The 21,753-nt window shown below is 34.8% G+C and overlaps 4 protein-coding genes and 1 pseudogene across 4 annotated transcripts; 3 read left to right on the top strand and 2 right to left on the bottom strand.

Moving 5' to 3' along the window:
- Nucleotides 1–535: 535 nt before the first annotated feature.
- Nucleotides 536–3,589, bottom strand: LOC118062032 (uncharacterized). The gene is made up of 5 exons (XM_035075705.2): nt 3,113–3,589; nt 2,909–3,020; nt 2,086–2,150; nt 1,418–1,999; nt 536–929 (listed from the first exon to the last, which is right to left on the bottom strand). The coding sequence occupies exons 1-5, from the start codon at nt 3,317–3,319 to the stop codon at nt 822–824; spliced, it is 1,074 nt and encodes a 357-aa protein (XP_034931596.1). The 5' UTR covers nt 3,320–3,589; the 3' UTR covers nt 536–821.
- Nucleotides 3,590–4,782: 1,193 nt separating this feature from the next.
- Nucleotides 4,783–6,850, top strand: LOC118062266 (probable alkaline/neutral invertase B; annotated as a pseudogene).
- A 160-nt stretch (nt 6,851–7,010) lies between these two features.
- On the bottom strand, nt 7,011–8,056 carry LOC118062041 (chlorophyll a-b binding protein 3, chloroplastic). The gene has a single exon (XM_035075716.2). The coding sequence runs from the start codon at nt 7,944–7,946 to the stop codon at nt 7,152–7,154; it is 795 nt and encodes a 264-aa protein (XP_034931607.1). The 5' UTR covers nt 7,947–8,056; the 3' UTR covers nt 7,011–7,151.
- Nucleotides 8,057–9,055: 999 nt separating this feature from the next.
- On the top strand, nt 9,056–10,100 carry LOC118062042 (chlorophyll a-b binding protein 3, chloroplastic). Its single transcript, XM_035075717.2, has one exon. The coding sequence runs from the start codon at nt 9,139–9,141 to the stop codon at nt 9,931–9,933; it is 795 nt and encodes a 264-aa protein (XP_034931608.1). The 5' UTR covers nt 9,056–9,138; the 3' UTR covers nt 9,934–10,100.
- Nucleotides 10,101–14,220: 4,120 nt separating this feature from the next.
- Nucleotides 14,221–17,410, top strand: LOC118062040 (uncharacterized). The gene is made up of 6 exons (XM_035075715.2): nt 14,221–14,643; nt 15,370–15,569; nt 16,235–16,375; nt 16,523–16,603; nt 16,936–17,060; nt 17,140–17,410. Exons 1-6 carry the CDS (start codon nt 14,421–14,423, stop codon nt 17,186–17,188), a joined length of 819 nt encoding a protein of 272 aa, XP_034931606.1. The 5' UTR covers nt 14,221–14,420; the 3' UTR covers nt 17,189–17,410.
- The last annotated feature ends 4,343 nt before the right edge of the window (nt 17,411–21,753 follow it).

Genomic DNA, 21,753 nt, shown 5'->3' with positions numbered 1-21,753 from the left:
TTAAAATCTAGAAATCGTTTTTAATGGTGAAAATCTCACTGAGTTTGGCATGATAATGTTATGGATTTCTATGAAATGATATTAGAGTGGAGCGAAAGAAAAATTAGGAATTAAATATTTCTATTATATATTGTTTGAATATTTAAACTATGGATATGGAAAGATAGAAATTCAATTCAATTTAATTTTTTATTTTTTCAATTCACATGACAAGAGTAAAGTAAGATTACAAGGAAAGAATATATCGGGGGGGGGGGGGGATACAACGAAAAGGCCATTCAATGGACATGCAAACAGCTTCCTTGGTGTCTAAGTTTGAGACCTTCACGCTTCCTAACACAAGCATCGTATGACTTGGGTGATAGAACCTGGAGCTTGCCTTGGGGATTGGCGGTGTTGGTGGCGGTGCTTGCTGTGATGGTAAATTACAGGTCTTCTTTTCAGTCCATGTGGTCTCCAATTGTATGGAGACCCGTTTAGTGGCTAGCTCTTTGCATCATCCATGTATTTTATAACATTTTTTATCGAGAAGATGTAGAAGAAGGGCACAAGAGTATATGTTGCAATGAAGGGGCATTACAAATGCTAACCAAAGTCAGCACTACAGACTAAGCAGGACTACAGCCAACTTAAACTGCACAATAAGATCGAAGGAAAGCATGGCTTTCCTTCGAGATATGACACAACTTAACTTACATCAGATCGACAATAATATAGAAAGAAAATTTTACAGAGCCAATCATCAGAGTTCAATAAGAAACTACACAGAGAAGCTGCTACTTTGTTAAGCTGAGAGGTTAAAGAATGGTGTGGTAAGGTCATTAGGCAGGAGTATATGGGACCTTCACTTTAGGAACTTCAAAGGTAGAAGAGAACAATTTCGGAGTTTCCAAAATGTCAATCCTTTTTTTCTTCAAGCTTCTGCTACCCTGACAACAAAAAAGGCGTTAATCACAATTAAGCTTTGCATGATCAAAGTATGATGTGATAACACGCATGTTTATCGTTCATTTTAACATATCACAAACAAAAAATGTCCTGTATTTGCAATAAATCACAAGGAATCATGCAGATTGCAGATTCAACATTCGACTTTGACTATCAATCTATATATGACTACAAGATAACATGAACAAACAAAAAAGAAGCAAGTTTTCCCCAGACACTTTTTAAGTTGCTATTGATGTGATAATCATATAATTTTTTAGCTCTAATGATGCATTTAATGGTCTTCCGACACAATAGTTCTTCTAAAAGCTACTATATATTTTTGTTCTTTCATAAATGAAAAGATTATATAGTCCCTAGATATCCAATGATGCATAAGCCAAATTAGTCATCATCTTATACTGGGGAAAAAAAAACCCGACATGCCACCCTTTCTCACTTAGTATGTGCACTATTGATTCTTAAGTACCTTGTCAGAACCTTTTGAAGGAACAGTGGCCAGTATAGGTGCCAGAACTTTCCTGTCAACGAGATTGCTAAAATTTCTGCCACAGCTTTTGACTCCCGAAGTTGAAGTTCTAGTTGGTGCACTGCAAGGTTTCATTATCGATGTAACTTGAGCACTTCTTGACTTTCTAATAAATTCCAACTCCTGGGAAAGTTTGGAAATTTCTCCCTTCCATTTTTCTGCGTCAGCTTCCATCTTGGCCACCTTCGTGTTCAGTCTACGAATAATTTCATCCTTCTCATCATTAGAGGATTGGAGCAACTCTGCGGTGGCAAGAACTTCTACTATCTTCTCATTCGCCTTTTCAACTTCAGCTTCTTTACTCCTTAATTTACTGGTCAGATTGCTTTCTAGAATATTATATTGATTCCACACAAAAGTTTTCTCTTTCAGGAGTGCAGATACTTCAGAATTCCTTTCAGAAACAAGCTTCTCATTTTCAAGCTTTAGCCTTTCTACTTTGGCTTCCAACTTTTTAGCACCACCAGATTTCTTATCACTACGCCCAACTCCCTTTCCATTGGCAGTTTCTTCAGAATTTGCCTGATAAAAATCAAACCGAGAATTAAAATCCCACGATGGTATTTAAAGTAAAGTCCCTAAGAACCAAAAAATGAAACAAAACATACTTTTAATTTTTGAGAGAGGTAGCTAAACCATGCTTGAAAATCTGCCAATTCATCTTCGGTTTCCTCTGCAATTACAAACACCAATCAAATATAGCATAATTAAATATGTAAAGGACTTATTACACAGCCATCCATGAACAAGTGCATTCCCAACAACATAATCTAGGTGAAATTCACCATGCATTAACACCAAATAACAAACTAATAATTCTGAGTCAAGAGAATCAAACAAGAAAGTTGGCAGCAAGGATGAAACCTGTGAAGTGTTTTAATATGCAGTTAGACATAACACTTGAATTCAACCACAGTTGTCAATGGAGAATCACTCCTATACCAATAAGATATCCAAAGTACTAGAGTGTCTTACCATATTGTATTGCCCATTTTGTTTGTGCATCGCCAAAGTCATAGAAAGCATTCATTTTCTTTATACAACAAGGCGAAAAATTAAATAATCTAACCCTTGCTTCATCTTAAATTAAAAAAATCATCCAACAAACTGTAAATTCCAAAATTTCTTTCTTTTTTTTCCCATTTATATTCTACATATAACACAAAGAATGCATAAAAACACTTGAAAAAAAAAACTATCACCTAATTTCCCCCTTTGTTCCTACCACAGACTCCACCATTAAAATGACATAATGCATTGCACATAAGGGAGAAAAAGAAAGGAGCAATCCTTTATTATTCATTCCTAATTAGTGTTATCTCAAAATTAGAACTTGCAACCCGATACTAATTCTCCAAATTCCGTTTCTTTTCACATTAATCAAAACAAATCACGAAAACAGTTCATAAAACCCTTAAAAAAACCACTGACCTAATCTCGATTTGTGAAGAGAAGCCTCTCTCTGCTTCAATCCCAACATCAAATCACCTTTCGCAGCCTCAAGCACACAGGCCATATCTTTCTCCACCAAATCCCCATTAATCTACACAAGAAATCACAAAAAACCCAAGTTTTCAAAACCCTAATTTTAAAATCCAAAAAGAACCAAACTTTTTGACAAGAAAGTAAACTTGCCTGTGAAATATGATCTTCATAGAGACGAATATCAGAAACCCATCTTTCATGTTGTGTTTTAATGCGATCTTCAAGAAAGTGCCTCTCTTTTAAGAGAGTTTCGAGCTGTTCTTGTTGGCTCTTTAGTAATTTTACTAGGCCACCGAATACTTTATCCCATTTTTCACGATCTGAGGTTACTAATTGAGTGCAATTTGAAGTACCCATTGTTGAATCGTCCTTATAGAAGATGAAGGAGGATGAGGAGAAGAAAAGGAAGGTTTTTTGAATTAAAAAAGAATAATTGTGATTTTAGGGCTTTCACTGTTTGAGAGCGGATTCGACCGTTGTAAATTTAAAAAACGCTAAACAGGGGTTTCAGTGTAGTGTCTGTGCGTATTGAAAAGGATAAGGAGATTGGCTTTCTTTACTGGAGTGATTTGGGCCACATTGGGCCTTAACTATAATATTTTCTAAGAATAATAAAAATAAAAGCCATTGATGTTCAGACTTTCATATCATCCATTTTCAGAAAAAATCCTCGACAAATTTTCCTTATCTAATTTGGAATGAATAACATCGTTCCAAAGGAAATGGGCTTATCATTGGGCTCGTAAAACTATCCATAATCAATTTGCCATTTATCATTCAAGGTGACTCACGGAATGTATATTTTTATATTTTAAATACGGTTTTGAAAAAAAATTAAAATTTATTTATTTATTTTTTTAAATTATTTTGATGTGTTGATATCAAAAATAATTTTAAAAAAATATATTATTTTAATATATTAGAAACATTTCAAAAAACAATCACTACCACACTCTCAAATATTTCCTTATAATTAATATTATTAAATTTGCCTCGACTTTTTTAAATCAACAAGCTTATTTTATTTTCAAGTCATGGTTTTTATAAAAAAAAAGGTTAATTTAGACTTGATTTATTTAAACTCGGTTAATCTAATCAAAATTTATTTTACATTTTAAAAAAATCTTCAAAATTACGTTGTTTTAGCGTTTTCCTTGTAATTTTGAAATGGCATCACTTGAATCAATCTATATTAATTCGTTCAACTTCTATCCCAGATTATAGGTTTAATTGACTTATAATCCACAACAAAACAGAACGTTAGAGAAACAAAGAAAAGGATTAGCAAGTTCATTACCATGAATTTGTATTTTAAGTCTTCAACACAGTTGTGATTATGCCAGTTATTAGCCACTGATAGAGTTTGAAAAGACAAGTTAATGGATGAAACTTCCCAAGTCATTACCGGATCTTACAAGATTTCCACGCAAGCCAACATTTTCACCTCTTGTACCAAATTAAAGTGCCAGACATGAATAAAGCATGTTCTTTTCATTAGTTGATGCGTACGAAGGCAGTGTAGGTTTCCTCGTGCACATCCTCGGCACTTCCTAAGCCTACTTCTATCCTTTATATATGTTTGTGTTATCTTAGTGTTACTCTATTTAGGGTCGATTTCCATTTGCTAATCATCAAAGTTAACGTTCATTGTTTCCCTCTCAACTGGTATGAATGCTATTTTCTTTAATTTTCTGAATCTATGTTGCTATATTGATAACTATACTAAATCGTTGATGCCCATTTCTTTTGATAAATAGCAGGTGTTATTATACTATCAAGTCTAGATTGTTATTTCAGTGACTGGTTTGAGAATTTCAAGGATGTCTCCGATTTCTGCCAGGGATGTGTGTCAAAATGGAAGTGTCAAAAGCTTTGGGGCAGCAGGCTCTATGTTTGAAATTGATTCCGAATTCTTAAGATTGTCTGACAAGCCTAGACCTGTCAATGTGGAGAGAAAGAGATCCTTCGATGAAAGATCATTTAGTGAAAATTCCTTTCGCATAATAGACCATCTTGAGAATTTGTCTCCCGCAGGGAGAAGGTCTGGTTTTAATACACCAAGGTCATGTGGTTTTGAATCACACCCCATGGTAGTCGATGCGTGGGAATCGTTGAGAAGAACATTGGTTTACTTCCGGAGCCAACCTGTCGGGACTATTGCTGCATTGGACCATTCTGTCGAAGAACTCAACTATGATCAGGTAAATTCGATCCCCTTCAGTTTCTGTTCCTTTTGAGCCTTGTTCGACTATTCTTAATCCATAGTAGCTCTGCTGTTCTTCCTGTACTTGACAGGTATTTGTTTGAGATTTTGTACATAGTGCTTTAGCTTTTCTGATGAATGGGGAGCACGAGGTAGTCAGGAATTTTCTCTTGAAAACCCTTCATCTCCAGTCACGTGAGAAAATGGTAGACCAGTTCAAGCTAGGAGCAGGAGTGATGCCAGCGAGTTTTAAAGTGCTCCATCATCCTGATAGAAATATTGAGACTTTAATGGCTGACTTTGGCGAGAGTGCGATAGGAAGAGTAGCTCCTGTTGATTCTGGATTTTGGTGGATTGTATTGCTTCGTGCATATACCAAGTCCACAGGAGACTCTTCCTTGGCTGAAATGCCTGAATGTCAAAGGGGTATGCGCCTTATCCTGAATCTGTGTCTGTCAGAAGGCTTTGACACCTTCCCAACTCTGCTCTGTGCTGATGGATGCTGTATGATCGACCGGCGAATGGTTGGTTTACAACACAATTTGCTCTTGTTGTTTATCCCGGAGTAGACAAACTAAAGGGTGTGTATGGATATCCTATTGAGATTCAAGCACTCTTCTTTATGGCACTAAGGTGTGCTTTGATTCTACTCAAGCAAGATGATGAAGGAAAGGAATTTGTGGAGCGGGTAGCTACGCTGCTCTAGATTTTGTTTTGTGGCAAATCTCATGCTTGAAACTCCTGCCATAATTAGTCTCTCTGTTCCGGTCTCTCTAATTTTAGTTTTTTTTGCAGGACTTCCACTAAAATCACAGGAGCTAACAGCTATATTTTAGCTGTTAGGCTCTATTGCAGTTTTGTCATGGCGTATGACATACACAATCTACTTGATTCAGCTACGTTTCTGACAAACCTCTGCATAATTTATATGATCCGATTCAACTTGAGGTCCAGTTAAGTGGAAGACAAAGATAAACTCTGCAATTCACTGTTTGGTGAGTCGTGTGCGTTCTTTGGGATGAAATAATCCATTGATAGCACTTTTTTTTTCCTTTCGAAAATCCCATGGGATTTTAAAGGTCATGGAGTGATCTTATTTTAGCATGCAAGTTAAAGCATTAAATTGCAATGTTTCCATATGTATTTCATCAGTTAACTAATCGAGTAGGTTAAAAATTCCTGATTTTATTATGCCCTCGGCAAGATTATCAATTGGCTTACAAGTCCTTCAATGAGTTAAACCGAAAACCATCATGGGATGAGGTCTAACAGTGTGAGTGTTTTGACATTCAAGTTAAACTGCGATTTTTCGATCGGCTCGCTCATCCTGTAAGTCAAACATCCCTGACTGTAACCCTGCTAGGTTTTGTCGGTTACTTGTGCTTGCAATACTTAAATGAGTTTAAACGTAACCATCCTGATCTGTGCCCACTGAAATGGTTGATTAGCGTGTTATGTGAATTCTTGGATTCACTTTGGTGTTGCCATCAATTTGCAAGATTAAATGCACAAAGATAGCATTACTGATTCTGTTTATAATGCCGTTTGCTGTATGTTGTTTTTTTCTTAATGTACCGTGAGCCTTTTCTCCTCTCAAACAGGTGATTCCATGTACTGTGCTAGCTTTGGTTGCTTATCCAGGAACACAGCATCGCATATTCAACAGGACACAAAGGTATGACTGAGAGTAACATGTGCATTCCTAGTAGCCTTTTCAAAATGGAGCATGTATTTTGGAAATATGGGAACGATGACAGCAGAATTTCTTCTTGATTGATGCCTAAATGAAGCCTATTATAGTGTGTGTGTGGGAGAGGTGGTTTCCAAAACAAAGAAGCAGAAAAATAAGAGGAAAAACGACTTTCTTTTTTCAAGGGACCAAACAGAATGTTTACTTTTTGCGCAAGTTTCAATTCATGAGCTCGTTACATCACAAGTTAACATTACAAGCCAATAGTCCCAGCACAGAAAAAACTCTCTTGTTGCTCACTTTCCGGGAACGAAGTTTGTGGCATATGCCCAGGCGTTGTTGTTTACTGGGTCAGAAAGGTGGTCAGCCAAGTTCTCCAGTGGTCCCTTTCCGGTCACAATGGCTTGGACAAAGAATCCGAACATTGAGAACATAGCCAGCCTACCATTCTTGAGTTCCTTCACCTTCAACTCAGCGAATGCTTCGGGATCGTCAGCCAAGCCCAGTGGGTCGAAGCTTCCACCTGGGTAGATTGGGTCAGTTACCTCACCGAGTGGCCCCCCAGCAATTCTGTAACCCTCAACAGCTCCCATCAAGACCACCTGTGTAGCCCAGATGGCCAGGATGCTTTGTGCGTGGATCAAGCTCGGGTTGCCCAAGTAGTCAAGTCCACCCTCGCTGAAGATCTGGGCTCCAGCCTTGAACCATACAGCCTCACCGAACTTGACACCGTTGCGGGACAAGAGCTCGGGGAAGACGCATCCAAGAGCTCCAAGCATGGCCCACCTGGAATGGATGACTTCAAGCTCACGGTTCTTGGCAAAGGTCTCTGGGTCAGCAGAGAGGCCAGCTGTGTCCCAGCCGTAGTCACCAGGGAACTCACCGGTCAAGTAGGATGGGGGCTCACCAGAGAATGGGCCCAAGTATTTAACACGGTCTGGTCCGTACCATGGGCTTCCGGAGGGAACAGGCTTGGTGGTTTTCCTCATGGAGACACGGCCATTGCCCATGATCTCCGAGGAGGAGGGGTTGAGCTTCACCGCCTTGCCGGCTAGCGAAGGGGAGGAGAGGGCCATTGTTGCTGCTGCCATTGCTGGATGAGCGGGTGCAGTTTAGATTTTTTTTGAGCTTTCGATTTAGTGGTGGAGAGTATTGGCAAGGTCGGGTATTTGTAGGAAGCTATGCGTTTGAGTTCCTTTATCTCTGTGGTATCTAAATTCTTGGATTACACGGGGCTACACCTATAGAGCAGAAGCTCTTATCTTCGGGTATCTGAATCTCTCATCTCATTGGAGGCCCTAGATTTTGGGCTCTGTACTTGTTATCTTACTTGGCACCCTCTAAATCACCATGTTATTAGATTCATTTCTGATGTTGTAAGTATTCCACGTATACATTTTATCAGAATTGAGTGGCTGGTAGAATGGCTTCACAAAATATCTGCTGAAATGAAAATAATGAGAGGTTGTGGCTTGTCTAGCCAAGAATATCTCGATCAAATGACTTCAAGTTTTTCTTCTTCTTAAGAAAACGTCTTCATTAATTGTTTTTCTTGAACCAAATTAATGATACTCTCCATCCGGGGTGGATTCAGTCAGTGTTTTCTAGCTATAATGGCAGCCGGCCAGTTTTCCATTCAAAACACAATCCTTTTCTCATGTCAAGAAGCATTAAAGCCATGCTTCTTCCAGAATTTCTTGGAGGCCTATATTTTATCTGGTGGAGATTGCTAAAACTGATAATTGGCATTGCTGTCAGATTGTAATCAATATGATAAATTGATGCAAGATTTACACCAACCATGTCTTGTGCTTTTTAACTCTTGTCCACCAGAAGGAAACAATAAATCTAACTGTTCTCACTAATTTGAGGTAAAACTGCTACAAACGTAATGTAGAGCACATTAGACAACATATGAAGTTAGATTTCATGGCTGCCTCCAAGCTAATAGAGATAGATTGTGAGATGACCAAAAGCATATGTGGCAAATTTCTATTGGAACAAACACATCTTGAAACATTGCTCCAGATTTCGGATACGTTTTTTGGCAGCCAAGATGACGTGGAGATGATAGGTGGTGGAGAGAGTGCCAGGTCGACATTCAGAATCGATCTTCGAAAACGTGAGCAACCAATAAGAGTGCAGTCATAGAAATCCTAAGATAAGGACCTTCTCCACAAGATCATATAAAAAGAAGACCGTCAACAACAACCCACAACCACCAAACACCATCTCTTCAATCGTAAATCACAAGTACATACACGTTTACTCATCAGCTCGAAAATGGCAGCAGCAACAATGGCCCTCTCCTCCCCTTCGCTAGCCGGCAAGGCGGTGAAGCTCAACCCCTCCTCCTCCGAGATCATGGGCAACGGCCGTGTCTCCATGAGGAAAACCACCAAGCCTGTTCCCTCTGGAAGCCCATGGTACGGACCCGACCGTGTTAAATACTTGGGCCCATTCTCTGGTGAGCCTCCATCCTACTTGACTGGTGAGTTCCCTGGTGACTACGGCTGGGACACTGCTGGCCTCTCTGCTGACCCAGAGACCTTTGCCAAGAACCGTGAGCTTGAAGTCATCCATTCCAGGTGGGCCATGCTTGGAGCTCTTGGATGCGTCTTCCCCGAGCTCTTGTCCCGCAACGGTGTCAAGTTCGGTGAGGCTGTATGGTTCAAGGCTGGAGCCCAGATCTTCAGCGAGGGTGGACTTGACTACTTGGGCAACCCGAGCTTGATCCACGCACAAAGCATCCTGGCCATCTGGGCTACACAGGTGGTCTTGATGGGTGCGGTTGAGGGTTACAGAATTGCTGGGGGGCCACTCGGTGAGGTAACTGACCCAATCTACCCAGGTGGAAGCTTCGACCCACTGGGCTTGGCTGACGATCCAGAGGCGTTCGCTGAGTTGAAGGTGAAGGAACTCAAGAATGGTAGGTTGGCTATGTTCTCAATGTTCGGATTCTTTGTCCAGGCCATTGTGACCGGAAAGGGACCACTGGAGAACCTTGCTGACCACCTTGCTGACCCAGTTAACAACAACGCCTGGGCATATGCCACAAACTTCGTCCCCGGAAAGTGAGAGATTCTTGGTTTTACTAGAATGATATATTTGTGTGTGTGATGTGAGTGGTGTGTGGTGATGTAAATTAGTATCCAGAATGTGACATGTGTACTACCAAGTCGTGATGAGTGTATGATCTTTCATAATTCTTTTGAATTTCTAAATTTATTGCCTTTTGCTTAAAACATCTCATTACAGTTTGAATCCTCTCATCGAAAGAGGATGAGATTAGTATCCGAAGGTGATTAAAGCTTGAAAACCCAAAAACATTGGAAACTAACTCCACAGAAACTCCAAGGACCCCAATATACACAGACCAAGAACCCATTATTGGCAACAACTATTTGCGCATTTGATCTTCAGATTTGGATTTTTTATGCTCCCAGCAAGCATCTCAATTACTCTGGCTTACAGCAATTAAATGAATTTATCCAAAAACCATCGTGATATATGAAGATCTAATGGCTTGCCCATTTTAGCATGTGAGCTAAACTACAATTTCCCCATACGTCTTTGATTACCCAGCTCGTCCTGTAAGTCAAACAACCCTGCTAGGTTTTATCATTTACTTGTGCTTACAATGCCTAAACGAGTATAAACAAAGCCATCATGAGATGCACCGCTAGAAATGGTGGATTAATGCTTTCTTCGAATCCATTTCAATGTTGCCTCAGCTACGAGTGATGCAGAACACAAATGGTGGATTGATGTCTGAGGGTGCCATGTGAATTCCAGCTAAGTTCTTCAAAGGGGGCATAGATTTTACAAATATTATGAACTCTTCCTAAGGATAATCCGTCTTGGCTTCGACGATTACAGGGTACTTGGTTGCCAAAATGATGCTGGAAGAAACCATCCCATCTTGGCATGATTTCATTCGAGGCAAGACAAACAAACGAAGCCCTCGGTGAAAAGATCTGCTCCGTGGACTTGGTGACATTGTCTAGCATCATTTTCTAAGTTTTATGATAATGGCCATCATCAATGCAGCTTTGCATAGATCCAAATGCCATATGGAACTTCTTTTCTGTGCTAAAACTGTCACATTAAACCGAGGACTCCGAGCGGTTGCTGTGTTTGTTTATTATATAGAGGTATGAAACATCATTCTTAAGCTTGGCTCTCCTCAAGTGTGAGTTTCCTCCACTTTGCTCGAGTAGTTAGATAGATTAGTGACTCCTCGTTAAAAAATATTCGATGGCTAATTCCATGTCTGCATCTGTGCTGGGGTTTTAGTTGGCCAAATTTTCTGTTTTGGATGGGTTGGCTCTCTGCAGTTTTCTACTTCACCATCTTTTTGTTGCCATCTCACACACACTGTTGTTTAGGCTCTGTTTTGGTGAGGTGGTTCTAGCTGGGGGGTTTGTTTTCCCCGGTGTTTTTGTTTTCTCTTTTGCTCCATTCCAGCTTTCAGTTTGGTGTTTTAATATAGGGTCTATTGGCTTATAAAAAAATTAAATAAAAGTCCATATTAGCTAAATTTCTTTTTTTACTCTAATACTATAGTTGGAAAACTTGGTTTAGGTTGAATTTAATTTTCCTTTAAAAAAATCAAAATTATATAGTTTTGACAGCACAAAAAAAATCAACAAATTGAGAGCTGAATTTTGATCAAATTCAGATTAAGCTGCTGATTAACTCAAATTTTTAATTAGATTAACTAGATTTTTGCTTTTTTAATTTTTTCTCCAGCCTAAACCAATAAAAACCCTAACTGAATCAGGTCTCGGGTCAATGCTTTGTGGTCTAGGCTTTATAAAGACAAGTTTAAAATATAAGCCTATTTTAATTCTAAATTGAATAAAACTAATGTAGTTGAACTTGTGATAACATGTGATTTTGAACAAGTATATATGAGTATGCTATAAATAAATGAGGATCTATCTCAAAAAAATTATATGGGTGGCCTAGCGAATATGTTTATAAACTAATTAGATAAGTCTAAATTCAAAAGAAAGTTTGGTTGTACTAAATCAAAATAACAATTCAAAAAAACCATAATTTTTTATCTAACCATTAGACCGAGCTCAAATTTTTATGGAATCGCTACTCCAACTATCAGATTTTAAGGTTTTTAAAATCTTGTCCTCATGCTCAGGTTTTAGTAGATTTTGTGACTTTTTATGTTATTTTTGGATTTCATATTTTTTTTCTTTATAATTTTGTATTTTTACTTTGTTTTCTAATTTGAGGTGTGATTTCTAACTTATTTAAGATTTTATAAGTCTCTTGGAGGATTATTCATTCAAAGAAAACAAAACCTGTAAACTTGAGATTCTCATCTGTATTATCTTTCACTCATAAAAATTCTTATGTTTAACTTTTACCTGCATTAGAAAGTCTCTTTACTAATTGTTTTCTGAAATTCTTTTAATCAAACAATAAAAAACATGTTGAGCTTTTATTTATTTTCTTTAAAATAGGACTATAATATTTACCATCAAAAGAAATATATATATAAGTGATTCCCTCACTACCAATAGGTATATTAAAACCCTCGTAATAAAATGAATAGGTAGTTTTTCCTTGCTAGTTGGTTGATGATACCATGGAATCGATCATCTAGGACTTCAATTATAAAAACAGGGGTGCAAACAAGCAAATGGAAGGTAGAATTTGACCGTGAATCTTTGACTTTGGAATTAATTTTTTTCTTTTGGCTGTCGAAGTATTATTTATTGGATATACATACGAAGACAGTACAGAGGTGATCAGTTCCATGTTTTGATTTTCCTTGTCTCCCTCGATGCAATATAAGTGCTAGCTCCCGTTTGGCCACGCGTTGCTTTTACCATGCAAACTACATTTTACATGAAAAAACTAAAAAAAAAAAGGTTTTTTATATGGTTTTCAAAACAATATTTTTACTTGAAAAAATTATTTTAAATATATTCTTAATTAAAAGATATGTTTGCAAATCAATGGATATAAAAAAATAATATAATATTAGATGTACCATGTTCGCATCCGTCTTTGGGAGGTGGATAAGGTCAACGGGAAGTGCTTTTATCCAGATTTGTCAACCATATTGCACGATTCCATTGGCCCTTGCAAAAAAGATGGACCAACCACCTCACCTTAATCGAGATTACCTCACCAAAAAGAAAAATATCATCCAGCACGCATCCTGCATTAGTTCATGGTAGCTGGACTAATCCTCGATCCCACCTTTTTCTTAAAAAAAAATAAAGATGTAATCACACCTCATTGATTTATTATTAGTTATAGATTAACCCTTAATCTAAGTTGTTTGATCCTTGCTACGTTGTTGTGTGACTTTTATATTATGTTATGCGATTAAATAGTAAGTGGGGTAAAACCATTAAATTATTTAGTAGTTTATTGTTGTGTTGTTTGGATTAAACTGATATTAAATATATTGTTTGGATTAAACTGATATTAAATATATAATTTTTAATTTTTAATTAAAAAGTTAAATTAAATTACGTGAAAATGTAAAATATAATTTCAAAGTTAAAATAAAAAATAAAAAGTAATATGAGTAAAGAGGAAGACAGAGAATCGATACCTCATATAATTTTTTTTTTCATCACTAGTATAAAAAACTATATATTAGTTTACTATTAGTCAGAAACTAACTCCTCATCCCCTTTTTTAAAAAAAAAAATAAAGATAACCCATTGTCTTTGAAAACCAGGAGATTGCTTGGTCCTTGTTATAAGGTTGAGTACATTAAACTAACGTCATTAAATTATTTGGTGACTTTTTGTTGTGTTTTTTGAACTAAAGATGGCATTAAATACATTACATAAATATTTTTATTAAGAAATTAAAATAAATTACTCGAAAACAAGAAAAACACTTTCATAGTTAAATTCAAAAGTCAAGTGATACAATGAACCTCATATGACATTTTTAGATTATACATTAATATAAACTATATAACATTATTATTTTAATGATTTAAGGCTATTTAACGTTATATTCTTATTTAAAATAAAGCAAGCAATCTTTAATCATCCCTTCTAATTTATTTTTTCTAAGCAGAAACCAATATATTTGTAAACTTTTTTTATATAAAAAAATCACATTTCATTTAAAAAAGTTTAAAAATTACATTTTCAAATACTTTGTTCTATCAATAGTTAAAAAAAATACAAAAAAAAATTAAAATTACTCTTGAAACAAATTATTTGATATCTTTATCTATATTTTTATTTTTTATTTTAATATATTTCTTTCTCAAAACAATAACAAAACACAAGTAGTTCGACATTCAATTGCTACTTACCAAACTCTCCACCATTCCACGAGCTATAATACATTACTCACATTGATGAAAGACTCCCTCCTATACTTCACATGTGTACCTCTTCTCTAGGCATCAACTATCCACGGATCGAATATTTATTACAACATCAACAACATAAACATTGTACATTATCACTTTACTGTCCCGTGACCGATACATCAAAATTAGAAGCGCAGAGTGAGAAGCAGAGGGAGAGGGAGAGGAGTCTTAGCCAGAGGAGGAGAGGAATAGAATGAAGGCAACGAGGAGACCGATACAGGCGGTGGCGAGATGGGTAAGGAGGCAACCACCAAAGATGAAGGCTTTTTTAGCGGTGGTTTCAGGGTTGGTGGCTTTGGTTTTTCTTAGAATGGTTGTTCGTGATCATGATAACCTCTTTGTTGCTGCTGAGGTTGTTCATTCTATTGGAATCTCTGTTCTCATTTACAAGCTCATGAAGGAGAAGACTTGTGCTGGTAATAAATATGAAACATATCTCTGAAACTTTATGATTAGCTAAAGAGTCAGGGTTTTTTTTCTTGATTTGTTGGTCTAATTGATTTCTTAAGCTGTTGTAGGTAAAATGTAGTTGCCATTTATGATCATTTTCGTTTTACTTGTGGCTGTAAAGTATAAGAGGTCTGGTTTATTGGGATTATTTCTGTTTAACCATTAAAGAGGACTATTGAGTCTTCTGATTAAATTAGTGTGAGAGAGGAAAAGGTCTTTTGCTTGATATTTCAGGCTGAAAATCTTAGACCGTGAAAACTGAGTCAAATTTTGCTTAAAAAATGACAGGGCTCTGGTGCAGCAGTCACGGGGTTTATCATTTATGCTAATCTTGCATTGTGACTTGGCGAGGTCATCTTCTTGTTGTCTGTATATGGTGATTTATCCTTTCATTTTGTGAAGTCTATGGAGTGTCAAGAATTTATTTTGAGGGGTGAAGATCTAAATTGCTAGTTTAGGAGAAATAGCTTTTATTGAAGAAAAGCAAGATTAATTTTCGTCGTATCAACTATCATGTATAGATAATTGCTTGGTCGATGCTACTACTTGTCTCGTGATTGTAGTGATTTTCAATATCGTTCATGTAACTCATTGCAACTAAGCATGCATTCTTTCTCTCTAATTTGCACCAACACAGCTCTGGCCTTTGTTTTGTCTTTATCCTGGTCTTCTCTAATTTTAGCTCTTTGCAGGACTTTCACTGAAATCACAGGAGCTAACAGCTATATTTTTAGCTGTTAGGCTCTATTGCAGTTTTGTCATGGAGTATGACATACACACTCTACTTGATTCAGCTACGTTGCTGACAACCCTTTGGGTAATCTATATGATCCGTTTCAAGTTGAGGTCCAGTTACATGGAAGGCAAAGATAACTTTGCAATTTACTATTTGGTGAGTCATATGCATTTGTTGAACTGAAATAATCCATAAGTAGATTTTATTTTATTTTTCTTTTTGGGAGATTTCATGGGATGTAAAGATTATTGAGTAATTATATTCTAGCATGTAAGTTAAACTGCAATGTTTCCATGGGTATTTGATCAGTTAGCTAATCCAGTCCAGTAAGTTAAATAAACCTGAATTTGCTGTGCCCTTAACAAGATTATAAATCACTATGGCTTACCATACTTAAATGTGTTTAGCCAAAAACAATCGTGATAAGGGACCTGATAGTGTGCCTACTTTAGCATGTAAGTTAAACTGCAATTTTTCCGTAGGTCTTTAATCAGCTAGCTCATCCTGTAAGTCTAAACAACCTTGACTATACTATGAGTTTAAACTAACCATCTTCATATGTGCCTATTGAAATGGTTGGTCAGCTCTCTGTGCATTCTAGATTTCAGATTGGTGTTATCATCAATTTGGAAGATTCATACTTAGCCTTGTGATGTCTTAAACCCGCAAAAAAAGCAGTACCAGTTGCTTACAGTGTGGTAGTTCTTGTTAATTTTTTTAATCAGGCCTCCAATGTAGTTTGATCACGAGTTTTTTTTGTCTCAGTTTGCTCTTTGTTGTATTTTCTTCACGTAGTATGTGCTTTCTCTCCTTTCTAACAGGTGATACCATGTGCCATGCTAGCTTTGTATATGCATCCAAGAACACATCACAACATAATCAACAGGATTTGCTGGGCCTTTTGTGTTTACCTTGAATCTATTTCAGTGTTGCCTCAGCTGCGAGTAATGCAAAACACAAAGGTATGGCTGAGAAAAACACGTGCGCCAACTAACTTTCTTCTTAATCAATGCCCAAATTAAGGCTATTGTTGGGTTGTTTCTTTTAATGTGTACATGATCTTTACACGACTATTCTTGCTCATCTTTCTTTCATTCTTATTATTTCAGATTGTTGAACCCTTCACGGCACATTATGTATTTGCGCTCGGAGTTGCCAGGTTCTTGGGTTGTGCACATTGGGTCCTCCAGGTTTGACAATGCAGCTTATAGAATTTGGGATATAACTTGGTTATGTTATTGGAAAATTGCATGGCCATTGTATTATGAACTATTCTTATTAGATATCCATCTTGGCATCGCCAATTACCATCAGATGTTTGTTACCGTAGCACCCTCACCCAACACTAGGCAGAGGACTTTCATATAGAGTAATGTTTTGTCCACGAGATTGATTAGTACACTAATATAACTGCCTAAAGAAGTACATATTTTCCCCATGCATTTCATTTTTTTGTGATGCATGGATGACCATGTACAATTAGCCACGAATATCTGAGGATGCATTTCATACCTATATACAGGTACTGGACACTCGAGGACGCCTATTGACAGCACTGGGCTATGGATTGTGGCCTCTTATGGTCCTACTTTCAGAAATTGTGCAGACTTTTATTCTTGCTGATTTTTGCTACTACTACGTCAAGAGGTGAGTAATGGCCATTCTTTTTGGAAAATATAAATTACGTTCTTTATGATCCATCTAACACATGCTTGGATAAATGCAGTGTTCTTGGTGGACAGCTTGTTCTAAGGCTCCCCTCAGGAGTGGTGTAAGCTAGTCTGCCTTGCAAAATCTGCGAAGTGTGGGACGATGCTAGCTTTGGTTGCTCTTAGCCATCCAGATAGTGCGTGCAACGCTTGTTCTATCTTTTGTAGGCATTAGAGTTGTAGTAGGTGGACTGTAAAATTGGGTCGCATTTTATGCTGGCATTTTGATAGCTTAATAATTAAATAGAAATATTTTCACGAACGGAATTAATTTCTCTTGATGGATTACTCCATGGTTTTTGGTTTATTTAGTTTGGTTTTTGAAATGCGAAGCCGAACTGAATTTATGAAAAACCGAATTCTATAAACAAAATGTTTGGTTAGGTTTCTTTTTTTTTATTTTTCAAGTAGGAATTTCTAATTAAAAATTTTCATTTCTTGACTATTTCTTGATAATAGAGATCGAAAGAAAGGGAAAGAATTTGTTTTTTTTTAGTTCTTTGGTTTTGAACTGAATAATGCACATCCCTACTTGTGGCATCCCCCCTTTCTATCCTATTCTCACTTTCACTCACTTAGAAATGAGATCCGTCGGTGGTTTTAAGCATGGTTTTTAAACAACTGAAACAAGTATTGGTTAGATTGAGTGACCGGGTTGATTTAAACTAATTTTTATTTTTATTTTATAAAAAAATAAGTTAACATTAAATTTTTTTAAAACAGTTTTTACTGGACTTTTTCTAAATTTATCGGGTTTTAAATTAATTTAAGTTTTTAACTTGATTATATTAGGTTAATTTTATTATTATTATTATTATTAGAACTTAACCCAGTCTAGATCACACAGCTATTTCAATTCACCAAAACAAGTTATTGGATGAAGTTGGGTTTTAAAATAATAATTTTAAGTGTTTATATATATAATTCATGCCTTAATCACTTTTGGTGAGTTCGGTTGAATTCTACATTTCAAGTATAGTTTCTCTACACTTTACATCGAAACGGCTCATTAGTGACCCCATCAATGCTTTTACGTGGCATCATAGTGTCCTCGAGCAGTCAAAAAGTTATTTGCTTAAAATTTAAAAAATAAAAAATATATTATTTTAATATATTTATAAACAAAATACATTTTAAAAACACTACATTTATTGCCCTCTCAATCTCGTATAATTGTGGCATGCACCATTTTCAAGGCCCATTTTGTACAGCTGTTTGCTTCTGAAATGATCCGGCTGTGTGTGCATTGTGTATAAACTATCAATAAAAGGAAAAAAATCAATAAATATACTAAATTAATATAAAATTATTTTAAAAAATAATAGCAATTATAGTTCGAATAAAGAAAATAAAAGAAAAAAAGTGTAGACCCATCACAGCTGATGTGTGATGGCAGTGATTGATGATTCCTCCTATTTGTCACTGGCATCTTTATTGTTTTGTTTTTCCTTATAGAATATATTTTATCCCCTTTTTTATATGTAGAAGAACTCTTTTACATAAAGTCTACTTTAGCTTTGATTAAAAAATAAAATATTTTTCTCTGCAAAGCTACTTTTTTTTTCTTGAGACTTTCCTGTTTTATTAAGAAAATAAGGCCAAACTCAACAGGCCCTTGGATAATTTTTAGATTAACTTGTTCATCATAAGAAAATGAGAAACTATTGTAAAACGAGAGAAGAGACCTTCCATTTCTACAAAGTAATTCAAGGATGACTGAGGCTCACCAATTCTCTTCTTCTCGGGTAAAAATTTTGGGTCATTAATCTTTTAACATATAAAGTAATTTTGGGTAAAACATTTTGTAGGATAACGTTGATACATGGGATGACCGTCGATCAGTCATGGACATTACTGGCTAAGTGATTAATTATATTTATTATCTGTAAAAAAAAATTATATATATGTTTGGAGATTCTCAAACAATTAAATTATTGTTTTTGAAGAGATTAATTAGTCTTTTTAAAAAATAACTTTTTAGAATATATAATGAATATAGAGAAGAAAAAATTGGACCTCCTAAAGGTTATCTTTTAATTTTTTAATAGCCCCGTATCTCTTTTTTAATTTCTAGAAAAAAATTAGCCTATTAGTAAATTATTTTTATTTTATCAGGATAAATTTTTTTTTTCAAACGTCAAGATAAGATATCTTTATCTTGTCAAGATAAAACTTATGTATTAGAATAAAATATTTTTTTTATCGGGATAAAAATATCTCTGACTTATAGAGTAAAAATATTTTTGACTGGTCAAGATAAAATATTTTCTACTCATAATTATAGGAAGTTTGAGATTTTTTTGAAGTTAAAAAAGAAAATATAAATCTAATATCAGTAAATCTAATAGATTATCATACTCATAAATATTAAAAAATAATAAATTTGATAGTTTATCAAACTCTTATATATCTAAACTCAGTGCTTGTTTGCGTCGTAATCCTCTCCGTGGGCATCCTTCGAAAGACAATCCCACAATAATAATAATAAAAAAATGTATATGCATCAATAAGTAATTCAAGTGAAAATTAAGCATTTGCGTGGAGGAAATTTTTAGCAAAGTGAACAGTATACAATTCACTTGGGCATATCATGCTGGGAAAGAAGTCCCTTTTTTTTTTTTTTTTTATTTACGTGGATGTCCGGGCCAGCTTGCGCGCACCACGACTAATCCCACAGCTCATTGAATATCCTGCAAACCCAGTGAACATATAAAATACCGCGGGGATGATAGGCATACACGGTGAGATTTGAACCCAAGATAAAAAAAATAAATAAGCTCCTTTAATTGCTGTGCTAAGATCTTAATTTTGAAGGTTAAGCAACCAAGTTTGAATGTCAATGTGTCGGCAGATAAACTCTATTCAGTGCACTGCGATAATTGGGTACGGTTTTGTATAGATTGATGGAAAAATTACAGCTTTAAGTCTTTTGTCTTTATGTTGTCAGCATCTTTCGGTTGACTCGCTTACATAAAATTTGTTTTATAGTGTGCCTCCAATTACTTTTTTAATTATCTTTTAAATATTTTTTTATATTAAAATATATATTAATAATATTTTTTTATTTTTAAAAAATTATTTTTAACATTATCACATTAAAATAATTTAAAACACTAAAATATATTAATTTAAAATTAATAAAAAAAATTCATATTTTTTTTCAAAAATACTTTTAAAATACTGAAATAAACAAAATCATAATTAAATCATAAATAAATTTAATTTTTTTTGCATTAGCATGGATATCCAATTAATTTAAATCCACTGATCTTATAAATTTTAAAATTAATAATTATATAATTTTTTAATAACACTAAAATAAATAAAATTTAAATTAATCAAAATGAGTCCAACTTAACCCTCCATTGCGAGTAATCTGGCAAAGCCAATTTGTCCTTGACGTGAAACTCTCTTTTTCGAAATAAAACAAATTAAAAACAGTTCGCTAGACCCAGTGAATTTTTAGTATCCACCAGTACATTTGTATGCTACGTATCATACAATTTCTTTTTCTAAATTTAAAATAAAATATTAAAAGTAGGGGGACTTTTTTAGCATTGATATTAAACTCAAACACGTAGATTAGTTTTAAAATTTCTTAACTCAACTCTTTATTTAGCTTGATTTTTTAATTAAATTGTATGATAAATAATTCAAAGTAAATCATTCAATTTAACCTGCGATTTGGTTCATAGACTTCAATAAGTTTAATAATTTTTTTGTTTTTGTAAAAAGTTTTTATTTAATTTTATTATCATATTAGATGCTTGTAAAATTAAGCACAAAATTTTAAAAAAATGTTTATTAAATATCATAATAACCCTATAAAAATAATAAAAAAATGTATAATTTTTTTTTCTGATTAATTCAATACCAAAGAAAAATGATTATAAAGAGTAAATAATGAAGACTAAAAAAACGATTTAAGGTGGCATTGTCCACGGAGAAACCAACCCAAAGCCAAGTCAGTATGGTATCTCCTACTATGGCGCTAGCTAAGCTTGTAATTATTGTAGCTCCCCGAAAGCTCATCTGACCCAAGGTAGTACATATCCTGTAACAGCTGTCACATTAAAAACTAGAAACTAAAAAGAAAATCATATCATGTATGAATGATAAATTTATTAAATTTAGTGAATCGAATAATTCAGGTTAATTTGTAATATCTACAAATTATGTAATAGATTTTATTTGGATTAATAGCTTATTTTTTTATATAAATAATTATTTATTAACTATATGATAACAAAAATAAACAATTATAAAATTAAATATCAAACCAATGTTTAGATTTTTTTTAAGATTATAATAATCTTATGAAAAGAAAAACAAAATAAATTATGAAACTTAATCACTTAATATTAAAAAATAAAAGTTAAACTTTACAAACCCGTCAACAAGTTCATGGATTTTCTAAAATTTAATAACATGGTTTTTTAAAAAAATTATTTTTTTATTATATAATAAAAAAATAAACAATTACATAATCGAATTTAATTAAAAAAAAAATCCTAAAATAGCTCCTGAGTTTCATAAGTAATATCAATATCAAACACACACTTACATTAAAACGAAGCATTTTCTACGACTCATTTGGAAAATTCCCAAATGATTAGTCTTGCCATTTATGG

This window comes from Populus alba, chromosome 5 (genome assembly GCF_005239225.2).
Source record: "Populus alba chromosome 5, ASM523922v2, whole genome shotgun sequence".
Classification (NCBI taxonomy): domain Eukaryota; kingdom Viridiplantae; phylum Streptophyta; class Magnoliopsida; order Malpighiales; family Salicaceae; genus Populus; species Populus alba.
Note: the sequence above shows the minus strand (reverse complement) of the source record. Positions and strands in the feature narration are given on the sequence as shown.